The sequence below is a fragment of the Dipteris shenzhenensis genome, chromosome 17, assembly GCF_047967505.1.
Source record: "Dipteris shenzhenensis isolate YYH24624 ecotype China chromosome 17, Dip_SZ_1.0, whole genome shotgun sequence".
NCBI lineage: Eukaryota > Viridiplantae > Streptophyta > Polypodiopsida > Gleicheniales > Dipteridaceae > Dipteris > Dipteris shenzhenensis.
Genome location: NC_141612.1, coordinates 55,895,713 through 55,908,290, shown reverse-complemented (window position 1 = coordinate 55,908,290; position 12,578 = coordinate 55,895,713). Strand labels below are relative to the sequence as shown.

The following is a 12,578-nucleotide window of genomic DNA, read 5'->3' as shown; positions in this document are numbered from 1 at the left end:
GTGAGATCCAAAATGGAGTCGTCTGGGAAAGATGTAAAGACATACCGCAATGACAGGAGGGAGACGCTTGCTGTAAGAAGAATGGGATCAAGAAGCTCACTACAGCCCGCACATCCCAAGAAAACGGGCTTGCGGAGAGCAAGAAATGTGTGATCATGGAAATGGGGTTAACATGATGAGGGGGGAAAATCTTCCCAATGCCTACTAGGGTGAGGGGGTTCATGTAGCCATACACATTCTAAATATGACAAAGATTAAGGCAGTTGTAGATATGACCCTTCATGAAGCCTACTATGTAAGAAGCCTATCATTTCAAATTTTAAGGTTTTTGGTTCTAATGCATTTGTTCATGTGCATAAAGATGAAAGAAAAAAGATAGATTCCAGAAGCCGGAAGTGTATTCGTTGGATATAGAGAGGAGTTAAAAGGCTATCAAAGCTTTGACCCAAACACGAAGGAGATCCTCATAAGCCGCGATGTTGTCTTTGAGGAGACAAAGGCCCAGCCAAAGATGACAGCAGATGAAGCTACAGTGGTACCCCCATCGACACCCAAATTGGCTATCAAGTAGAGGGAGAAGGAATTAGTGAGAGAAGTCAAAGTCTAAGCCAAAAGCACCAAAACCACAGCAAAGGAGAGGATGCTTACAGACAAACATTCCAGAGTCAAGTTTGAAAATGAGAAGATCTCAACGAACGTCGAGGAAGATGAGAAGATCTCAACGAGCTCTGCATTCGTGGCTCAGACTGTGGAGCCATTGTCTTTTAAGACTTGGTGGATAGACCTCTCAAAAGAAAGGTGATCGGCACCAAGTGGGTGTATAACGCAAAGTTCAAACCAATAGCAGTTTGGACAAGTATAAAGCCAAGCCAGTGATTAAAGGTTATGCTTAGGCAGAGGGTCTCGACTTCAATCAGACCTTTGCCCTAACAGCATGGATGGCGACCATACAAAGTCATAGCCTTGGCTGCCCATTTTGGATGGTATGTTTTTCGGATGAACATCAAGTCTCCGTTCCTAAACGGTCATCTGGAGCAAGAAGTTTATGCGAACCAATCGGAGGGATTTTCAACGTGCTCTATAATGTAATCAAGGCACTAAGATAATTAGGGTATGCTCAAAGGAAATTTGATTTTGTGGATCACATTCACCCATAGTGAAAACACTAAGCGATCTCAATCTGTTTCCATTAGGCTAAGCATTGTAACTTGTAGCCCAACACGCAAGTCTCACCCTGAAGGCCAACTGAAGCTGTTAGGTAATTGACTAAGCCTAGAGAGTAGTAAACTCCGTGGATGTGCTAAGTGATTTGTGATCAAGTGGAGGGTGATCCAAAGCTGCCATAGTTGAAAGACCGATCTTAGGCAACCTAGGCGATGAGAGGCCCTTTGCATGTTAGTAATGTCACCTCTTTACTTTTTTGAGTAATTTAAGGAAATTGACAATCAAGCTCAACAATGCCTAGGAAAGTGCTTTGATAGCAATGTTAAAGGAAAAAAGACGGGTGAAGGGAAGAAGATGGCAGAAAGTAGTAGATAAGAGAGAGAGAGAGAGAGAGAGAGAGTCTATTAACGTCCACTGGAGATGAAAAGGTCTATGGGACAGCAAGAAACCCTCTAATACATCTGCTTTAGGGAGGGCACATGGCAGCTCCCAAGGAGTACAAAAAGCAACCCCAATTATTTAGAGTACCTACATGATATTTTGTAAGAGTAAACGTGTAGGTACTCTAAGGAGTGCAAAAAGCAACCCCAATTATTTAGAGTACCTACATGATATTCTGAAAGAACGAAAGTCTATTAACGTCCACTGGAGACCAAAAGGTCTATGGGACAGCAAGAAACCCTCTAATACCTCTACTTTAGGGAGAGCACATGGCAGCTCCCAAGGAGTGCAAAAAGCAACCCCAATTATTTAGAGTACCTACATGATATTCTAGAAGAGTAAACAGCCATAAATCAGTTTAAGACTGAAAGTCTTTTGGTTCTGATTTAAACTCTCTGATTAGTGCTACCCCTTCACGGTAAACTGCCCATTTTCCATCCTTTCTGGCAGCCCTGACTTTAGCTAATTCAGTTGCCTTAATCTTGAGTTGAGTTTGTGTAAGCTCCTCTGCTATCCATACTTTGGTGCCCTTCAGCTTGTAAGATTGTCGAAGAAGCTTGATCCGCATATCTTTTGACTTCAGCGTAAGGATTGCATGACCTCTATAGTGCAAAATAGAAGCTGGCCTAGAGTCGTCATCATCTTGCTCATCATCATTCACCCATTCAATGTTGGGCAAGCTTGATTTGATCTTTGTCAATATTTCACTATATGTGTCCTCCTCTTTGTACCATAGTTGAATAGTTGAAAAGGACATAGGAGAGAGAGAGAGAGAGAGAGAGAGAGAGAGAGAGAGAGAGAGCACGATAGTTGAATAGGACATAGGAGAGCTAGAGTAGATTAAGAGTCGGAGTGTTGCTTCAAACATGAGATGCAATGAGTAAGAGGTGGACTTATATAGTCCATTCCACATATCCCTTTTAGCCCTCTCTAGGCCTGAACAACCTCTAGCCAAGTTAAACCTAATCTCACTAACTTGGCTGAAATTTGGCCTTTATTACAGCTAGCAGTGGAGTGCATAAGGTATAAGATCTTCTATTATAACAAATGATTTTCAGTTTGCATTTTAGCCATTTCGATAGTTTAATGTCATCTATGAAGAGTAGGATCGAGAAGAATGAATACATTATCCTAGATTGAGTTTGAATGGGATTAGTTGCATGGTATATTACTATGTTATTCGAGAAGAAAATAAGAAACAAGCGAAAATTCCCAAACTAGTCTCAAGATGTACATTGCACATGATGAATGTATGTAGAATACAATATCCATGTGGAAGCGGGTGTTATGTATGAGAACCACCAATGTATTTGCCAAAGTTGTATAGAATACAAAAGTAGCAATTTTCATAGCAAAGCATGGATTGAGCTAAAGCAGCCCAAAGAAAGTGACATTACCTCGTCAGTATCGGCTTCTTTGCAGAATCCATTGGTGGGACTCAGTCTTTGAATAGCTTTAGTTGTCGAGGTTTAGAAGTTTAGATCCCACCATTGAAGTCCGTTCCCAACCCCCAAAGAAAAGAACCTTCTAGTAGAAAACTTGTGAAGACAAAACGGATCAGCAATCCATGGGACACTTGGCCAATCCCATGGGCAGCTGGCTGCTATGCAACCCGCTTCTTAGGACCCCAGCTCACTGCGTAGGGTGTCTCAGAAATTGGTGTATGAGAACCACCAATGTATTTGCCAAAGTTGTATAGAATACAAAAGTAGCAATTTTCATAGCAAAGCATGGATTGAGCTAAAGCAGCCCAAAGAAAGTGACATTACCTCGTCAGTATCGGCTTCTTTGCAGAATCCATTGGTGGGACTCAGTCTTTGAATAGCTTTAGTTGTCGAGGTTTAGAAGTTCAGATCCCACCATTGAAGTCCGTTCCCAACCCCCAAAGAAAAGAACCTTCTAGTAGAAAACTTGTGAAGACAAAACGGATCAGCAATCCATGGGACACTTGGCCAATCCCATGGGCAGCTGGCTGCTATGCAACCCGCTTCTTAGGACCCCAGCTCACTGCGTAGGGTGTCTCAGAAATTGGTGTCAGCAACCAAGGTGGGCGCTATACAGCCAGCAGATTCCTTGATCCGTGACAGTGTAAAACTTGCCTACATCTTTCAGTAGTTGACCTAGATCCCTCCATGCCTTACTTCCAAGTGGCCCACATCATCACCAAACTACAGCATGCTGTCCATATATTCTTACCTATGATGTTGGCCATCGTCTCCCAGGCAATGGTGATTTAGGGCTATATCATCAAGAGAAGCATCTAGAGGAGACGATTTAAGAAGAGTGCAATACATGAAGGCTTCAATTGGTGAAAGCAAACGATTTTTAAACTTTAGAAGAATGCATGTGAACCTCAGTTTCCAGCCAGCATGTGCACTAGGAAAGGATGAGGAATTTAAGAGGGGGGAAGATTCTTGCTACGATGCGAAGCCAAGAACATAGTGGCAAGTGTAGGACACACATTGTCAGACTAGACATATTGTATATCAAGGTGTTAAATTATGAGTAGGGTGGTCTAAACACACCCTTGGGACACGTTTCCTTCCGAGTAGGAGGTTTTCCCCCCCAGGGTTACTATTAGGGCTAGCTTCCTTTGTAGACTCACCCCCATTTCTAACATTTGAAGTTAGAGCCGAACTCCTCGCTCAGGAGAAGAATCTCTAGCGCCTTTCAAGGACAAACGATTGACGGGTGAAGATGGGAGCGGACCCGATGCGTGATGAAGTAAGGGTGGGAGTGGCTTTTGGTTTTGCACCCTCTGAAGAACGTCTATATTGAGCCACAACATCTCGCAAGCTGCAATACAAGCAGCCTTGTACTCCGCCTCCGTTGCTAAGCCATGAAATGGCACTTGGTGCAAGCATGAAACAATAGCTTCACGTTGAACATCTGGTGTTCCACTCACTTGCCCAATCTGAGTCACTGAATCCTCCCAACTCCACACCTACGCTGTAAGTGATCCCATATGTGCTCCTCACGTACCGCAGTACCCGAATTCGTGCCTTCCAGTGACTGTCCCTTGGTTTTGAAGAAAATTGGCAAAGTATCCCAACGGTAAAAGAAATGTCTGGTTGAAAGTTAGTCAAACAAAGCAAACTGCCTATTAACCATCGATACTTGCTGGCGTCTATCAATATGAGATGTATCTTCAATACTCAGCTTCAGTAGGTCCTCACAAGACGCTCCCACACCTACTGGGAACCTTCGATTGGCGAGCAGGGGAGAAGCGGGGGTGTCTGCACCTCCATCGACGCTTCTCTAGTTCAGCATGTGTTTGGTTTTGGCACTTTGATCCCAAGACGTGCGCTTTGGGTGGGCCTGCATATTGAGGGATCCCGCATCGGTATCCTCAATATCTATGCACCGACTTATCTCAGACGTAGATCCGTTTTTTGGAGATCCCTGACAGACCTGTTGCCAGAGATGGACTCTTGGATTGTAGGAGGGGACTTCAACAACCTTGAGACCTTAGAGGATCAGCAGGAAGGGGCCAAAAGTTCCTCGGTATAGCTCAGGCAGAGCAGGCAGATTGGGACTCCTTCCTCTTTGCAGTGGGAGGTCGGGACAGCTGGAGGGAGCCGTCCTTTCGCAGATGGCCTGGGAGTCTGGACTTCTCTTGGGGCTACAGGAGGGAGGGAGGCAGACTCCTGGAGCGGCTGGACCGTTTCTATGTTAGTGATTGGGCGCTTGGCAGAGGAGGAGAGTCAGAAGTGGTTCCAAGGACGACACTTTCGGACCATGCCCCAGTCATCCTAGTCCTGGACTCGGCCTCTCAGTCCTCACCTCCACGTTCATGCCGGATCCCAGATTCCATCTACACCAGAGCAGCGGTTCACAGCAGGATAGTGGACCTTTGGGAGCAGGAGTGGGACCCCACCAGGGATATGGCAGCACAGGTAGCTCAGGCGCTTGCTGAGTCTAGCCGCATTTGCCAGCAGGAGGCGATTCAAGTCAAACAGCGGTGTTGGGCACGGGAGAGGGGTCTCAGACGTTCTCGCCTCGATTCAGAGGATGCAGCAGTCTTCTCCAGGCTCTGAGGAGCTCAGACAGCAGGAGGTTCAGGCCCGAGCCATGCTAGAGGAGATTACCCAGCGTCGCTCAGAGTTTTCATTTCATGCTTCCAAGTCCTTCTGGGCTAGGAAAGGCGACAGGATGTGCAGAGAGTTCTTCAGGACTCATGGACAGAGGTCAGCAGGGGAGCAGTTCCGTTCTCTTAGGACGCAGGATGGTAGTGTCAGGACAGATCCAGATGAGGTCCGGGACTTGGCGACAGACTTCTACAGATCATTATTCCAACAGGAGCCCCCAGACCCTCGTGGCCGCATTTGCAAGGAGGAGGTGTGGAGATCTACATCGAGACTCGTGCAGCGCAGCATGAGCGACACCCTTCTCGCACCTTTCACTGTTGCAGAGATGCAGGATGCGGTGAGTGCTATTGATGGGCAGAAATGCCCAGGTGAGGATGGCCTCTCTAGAGCTTTCTTCACCACCTTTTGGGAGCAGATCCACCGACCCTTGCTCGCAGCCTTCCAGCACATCTTCTCCAGTGGGCAGATGCCAGAGAGCCTTGCGACAAGCCTAATTTGCCTCATCCCCAAAGGGGGGGACCGCCAGGAGATCAGACAGTGGCGCCCAATCACCCTCCTCCCGACCGCCTACAAAATCCTCGCCAAGATGATCAGCAGTCGCATCCGCCCCCTACTACACGACTTGATTCATGACACCTAGACTGGTTTTGTCCAAGATCGCAGCATCTTAGACAACATCTTCACTTTCTCAGAGGCGACGGAATGGGCCCAGCACAGTGGCCAGCACCTTGCCATACTCCTTCTCGACTTTGAGAAGGCATACGACAGGGTAGACTGGTCCTTCTTGGAAGGTACACTCGCTTGGTTCGGTTTCCCGGACGAGTGGATCAGAGGTATTGCTAGCCTTTACAGATCGGCCTCCAGTCGGGTTATCATTAGCGGCAGGATGGGGGAGAGATTCACACTCGAGTGCTCGGTGCGTCAGGGCTGTCCATTAGCGCCTTACCTCTTCCTATTTTTTGTGGAGGCCATGACACACTTCCTTCGAGCTCATACCACTGGTCTTCGCGGGATGCATCTCCCTATTCGAGAGGATGCCGAGCTGCTGGACTCCGAGTATGCAGACGACACAGCCCTATATGTGCAGGATGATGTCGAGTCACTGGAGCGAGTGAGACTATCCCTAGAGATTTTTTGCCTTGCGGCTGGGGCAAAAATCAACTGGCATAAGTCAGTTGGTTTTCTTACAGATCCGGGAGCCTGCTCACAGTGGGGTATTTTCCTGGGGTTTCGCTGGATCCTTAGAGGACAGACGACACGTTACCTGGGATTCCAGGTAGGCCTGGACATCACACCGGCTCAGCAATTCTTGCCGGTCCTAGCCTCCATACGACGGAAGCTTGCTTTTTGGAGCACGGCTCGGCTTTCCTTGGTAGGCAGGGCCCTTGTGGTCAACCAGGCCCTTCTTGCCACTGCTTGGTATGTGGCCTCTTGTTGGTGTTTTTCGAGGTCTTGTGTAGCCCAGCTGAGGAGACTGGTGCGGAACTTCCTATGGTTTGGTTCAGACGGTTCCGGCACCACCAGAGCTAGGGTCGCCTAGCAGACGGTCATTCTCCCCCAGGCAGAGGGCGGCCTTGGCATCATAGATCCAGAGCTGCAGAGTCAGGCACTTCTTGGCAAGCTAGTCATCCACGGTCTGACCCCAGGAGGACAGACGTGGAAGCTCTTGCTACAGCATGGTCTCAGTGGGTGTACTCCCCAGAGAGGGGGTGTTTGGCAGCCTTCTATTCGATGGATCTTCACTTCAGCTCCTTTGACTCAGCCCCGTTCCCCCTTCCTCCGTAGCCTCATTTCGGTATGGAGGAAGTTGCGACACAGCCTTTCCCAGGTTCCCCCTAGCTGTCGAGAGGAGACAGACAGACAGCCCTTGATCTGGAGCAGCCAGGTGACAGATGATACAGGTCGTCAGCTTGGAGAGAGATCCCATATCCCTTGGGCGCTCTGGGCGCATGGGCCCACGCGCTCGTTCTGAGTTTGGAGGGACGTCTACAGTCGGATGAGTCCAGGCGAGCTGGCAGCAGCAGTAGGTACGGCACGTGGGATCCAGGCTCGGCGAGCGGAGATTGATGCTGCCATCCCTGCAGGTTGGAGGATTCCCGTAGGCACCGGACAGCTCTTCCCGGGAGATGAGAGGTGGCTAGGACAATTCACTCCACGAGGCATTCCTTTGGTGGTGGCAGGCCTCTTCTCGGATTCTTCGGTACATTTCTTCTCCATCACTGATGACAATCGCCTACAGAGCAGAGAGGCCGTGATCGACCCCCAGCTTCCCTGGCAGCGCCTTCGCATTGTAGGGCTGCAAGGGAAGACTTGGCATATAGACCCCCTGATTATGCAGGACCAGGATTGGAGACTCTGGATATGGGAGGGCCGTTCCTTGTCTGAGGTGGAGTGGGACCCAGGGGAGTGGCTTTGGCCACCGTCGGAGACCTCAGAGAACCCTACCCCCTTCTTTTCTTACAGTGCACGCACGGGTCAACGTACTCTTGGGGCTCTCCAACGTGGGCTACCCACACAGGCACATTGGTGGTATGCCCAGGGGATATCCTTGGTCTTTCTTCGCACTTTCTGGAAGACTCTTTGGGCTAGTTGGCGTCCGAGGAAGATCTCCTACTTCCTTTGGATGGTGGCACACAAGGGGCTTCCAGTTGGTAGCTAGCTGAGACAGATGGGGCAGGAGGGGCATTGCCAGATGTGCCTTCAGCAGGAGGAGTCCCTGAAGCATTGCCTTTGGAGCTGCTCGCACGCGCAGACGGTTTGGAAGGGAATCATGGGAATCTTAGCTAGGGCTACACCCGAGCTAGGACTGATCACTTGGGGAGCCGTTTGTTGGTGCAGCACTGAGCCGGGACATCACTTGGCCTATGAGTTCTCTAGACAGGATCCCGTCTTTTTCATCACGCAGGCCACTTGGGCATACATGGACAGCTTCCCATGGCATTTGACAGAGACAGATGCAGGAGCGATGCCTCGACACCCAGTTTGGGAGATCATAGGGAGCATCACAGGCTGGCATATCTGGACTTCCAGATGCGTGTAGACTGTAGGAGCTCAGACTTCTTCTACTACCCAGACCCTCGCAGATATCTGGAGCACGATCATTCATACGCTCAAGGGTTAGTGGGATCAGATTCAGGGAGAGTCCCGGGCAGGGAAGGAAAAGAGACGACGTTTCCTTCGCGACTGGGACCACCGGGAGTTATTCTTCCAGCACTCCACTCAGAGTCTTCAGTGGCATTACGCCCCTCCACCGTGGCTGTTTGTCCACTCTCCGATGATTATGCCCTAGGAGGCTTGTATTTAGCATTTTGACTTCTCGGGCTGAATCCGTTTTGTGATTACAGCCCGCAGGCCTTCTTGTACTCTCGCTTTCAAGTAATATAACTAGCACTACTTTTTGCGCAAAAAATCTCTCTCTCTCTCTCTCTCTCTCTCTCTCTCTCTCCCCTTTGTTTTCGTAATAGAGATATATTTCCAAAAAAATATTTTATAGATGGCCACATACATGGCCGCCATGTGATGTCCAAGCTTTCCCTAAACCACTGCGGTAGCTCGGAGTACCCTCATGCAATATATGGCCATATAATTCTCCACCAAATGGGCTGACCTTAAGGAAGAGAATCTCTCTCTCTCTCTCTCTCTCCCCCCCCCCCCCTTAACAGAGATATATTTCCAAAAGATTATTTTACAGACGGCCACATGACCGCCATGTGCTATCCAAGCTAGCCCCCTCCCCTAGGTGCTCCGAGCCACTACGGTAACTCTGAGTACCCTCATCCAAGATATACCCATGTAATTCTCCACTAAATGGACTGAACTTAAGGATGAAGTTTGCAACAATCATAGCCCTTTGATTTGACCTATGTGAGCTTTACCAATTTTGCCATCAAGTATGAAAGCATTCCTTGTCACCCAAATATGCCACAAGCCTAGCACATAGCCCCAACAAGTACTCACTACATAGCAATTTTGTACTATTTTCCTTCACAAGATGTAAGAACCACTATTTGTTAATAGTGATCCCTAGTCCCATAGACCCTGAAGGGTCTCACGCGGACTTTAATACAATCATATGATATGATATCATCTCTCTCTCTCTCTCTCTCTCTCTCTCTCTCTCTCTCTCTCACTTCACGTAGAGTCCCAACCTAGACAATGTCCCTCCACCTAATATCTCTACATGCTTAGATGAGTACATGACTCGCCATGCTCCATCCCCAAGATATAGGGGTAGAGGTTTTTTTCTTTACTCTAGATAAGCTAGAGGTATGCTAGATACCTCTACTTCCCCTACATGGGATGTATGAGCATGGGATGTATTTAAGCTTTGATTTTATACGCCTTTTTGGTCTTTTGCATATGTTACCATATAGATCTCTCTCTTTCCCAAATTTTCCCTCTCAACTTCCTCTCCCCTTCATCTCCCGTGTTTTACTACCTTCTTCCCTTTCACTAAATCTGTGACCAGTCCTTTTCCCTTTCATACACTAGCTCCTAAAAATGGCACCAGAGCTCAAGATACACACCCATTATCTTACATCAGCTTAGAGTCATCCCTAACATCTACATGATTCATATGCAACCTCACGAAGTTACCATGGAGACCTTGTGTTAAGCCTATGTGTATCGTGTATGTCTGTAACGTGTATCGACTTAAAGATGCCATTCAGCGGACAACTTTCTGAGATTGTTTGATAACATTCTTGATCAAAGATAGAGCTTACGCATGGCCTTGTCACAGATGCTTCAACCTCTCACGTATCTCCACCAATAGCATTTGTGACACCATCATCTGACGTATTTTTTAATTTCATTATCTTGAAACCTAAGATTGAAATTTGACTTTTACATAAGCTAATACCATGCCTACCTCGTAATAAACTTATTAAAGATAACTATATTGCATGGAGCCTTAACAACAGCGAAATCCGGTAGACCTGGCTAGTGGGTTTCAAAGAACCACCAGCCAATTAGGAAGGATCGCATGATATGCAGGATTGAATTCCTCTGCCATCACCAGATGTAAAGAGAATAGGGCAGCAAGCCTATGCTAACTCTCTTAGAGGAAACTGATGGATAAAGCATCTCACTACTCTTCTGATCTATCAAACTCACAAATGCGCAGTCAATGAATCAAGAAACACTTCACATCTGGAATTGCACAGCAACATTGAATAACCATCTATTGTACATGTAAAAGGACCGATGTCATATTGCCTGTTTGAGAGATCAAAGAAACTGTGCGATAACAAGTGGGCTATATATATATCACTAAACTCGCAGTCTGCACACCTTCATATTCTTGCAGTTGGCCCATCATTTGTTCTAAACTCGATAAGCAAAGCCCTTTCTACGATCGACCCGGATTGAGACAGAAGGTCCAGCAGACTTTCCTCTCGCAGATCCTTCGCACTCGAAAATTGGGCTGCAAAACCCCATTGAAAGCCCTTCGCGCGTCCGGGCGAAAAATTCGGACCTGCCGTATACTGGGTAACGCCTGGTGAGTCGCCCAACTCACGCGTCAGCGCAGCGATCTGATCGTCCTCAACCCCCTGCTTCCATTCCAGCAACACAATGCGCGCTGCCTCAATCTCAGTCCCTGGTGCCGCGGCATAAACGCCAGCTTCCCAGTCCACTGCCAATTTGTCCGCGAAGATGGCGCTACCATCAGCTACAATCTTGAGATGCGAGGGATGAACTGAGTAAGCATCCAGGGCATCCTTGTCCCGATAACGGCCATAGAGGACGTGCGTCCAGCCTCCGGAAAGGGGGTTGCCGAGAACAGCAGCGACGTGAAGGTAGAGGACACCTTGGAGTTGATGAAGGGCTCGAACGTCGGTGAGCCAGGCGTCGAGGGCGGGTGCAGGGCAGCCATCGTCTCTAAGCTTGAATAGCACTACATGCTCCACTACGTTGAGAGCCATTCTTCGCACAATACAATGGCACCTCTTGTTTAACTAGATTGCTTGGCCAGCTGGGCTCTTGATGAATACTTCTCTCTTTTGCTATCTTGTTGAGGTTCACATGAGTCACGTTATGATGCACAAGATTGATGTTCAATTGCATGCAACCTTTTCTAGAGATTTCGTTATCATCCAATCCTGCTTGCACTTGATGTTGTTCATGTCGACAGTAAAACGTAGTTTTTCTTTTTTTCAGAGGAAGACAAATTCCTATTCTTTGCACTGTAAGCAAATCTATTGTCATTCCACTTCGAGCGAACGACGGGGAGATGTATTTCAGAAATGTATAAATAATAAATCAAAACCCAATTGAGACAAAAGCATGCAACTGTGACAGGAATAATCCAAACCCAAAGCTGCATTGCATGTACGACAAAAGTTCTAGCACCATTTGCAACTTCATTGGATCCCTTTTTTCGAAGGCACAAATGTTTATTTTTTGGGTCAAATTATGTTCCTACGCTTTAGAAAATAGTACTTCCGCGCTCTAGCCGGATGGCCCTCGAGCGTGTTGTAACCTAATGGACCTACTGTGTTGTGGCTCCTTATGTAGTACTGCTCTAAAGTTCGTGCTTTGTCTACAGTGTCTGTTGTTTCCAAAACTTTGATTTCGAAATTTTCTTTGAAGGGCTTGTAACGCTGCAAGTCCTCTTTCATTTTCGCCGGTAGTTTTTTATTGTGCTGTTTGATCCTGCGCGGCAGGTCCGTCGTGCTCCCTATGTATTTTCTGTTGTTGGGCTTGCACGTGATGCAATAGACGACGAGGCTCGCACGATTCCCTTGCGCGGGCGCTTCAGTGGAGGCTCCTCCTTCATCTCGAGGCTCGCGTCTTTCAATGTCGTACCTGCGTAAACATTGACAATTACGTTAGTCATCAAGGTTTTCGGTCTTTTTTTTTTCATTTGAGGTCCATAATAGAATG

The 12,578-nt window shown here is 47.7% G+C and overlaps 1 protein-coding gene across 1 annotated transcript in view; it reads right to left on the bottom strand.

Moving 5' to 3' along the window:
- Positions 1-11,629, bottom strand: part of LOC147892335 (stress-response A/B barrel domain-containing protein DABB1-like) — a 30,044-nt gene extending 18,415 nt beyond the window's left edge. The window contains exon 1 of the mRNA XM_087388818.1: positions 10,986-11,629. Within this exon, the coding sequence (XP_087244944.1) occupies positions 10,988-11,617 (630 nt within the window). The 5' untranslated portion in view covers positions 11,618-11,629 and the 3' untranslated portion in view covers positions 10,986-10,987. The remainder of the gene's footprint in view (positions 1-10,985) is intronic.
- Positions 11,630-12,578: the final 949 nt, after the last annotated feature.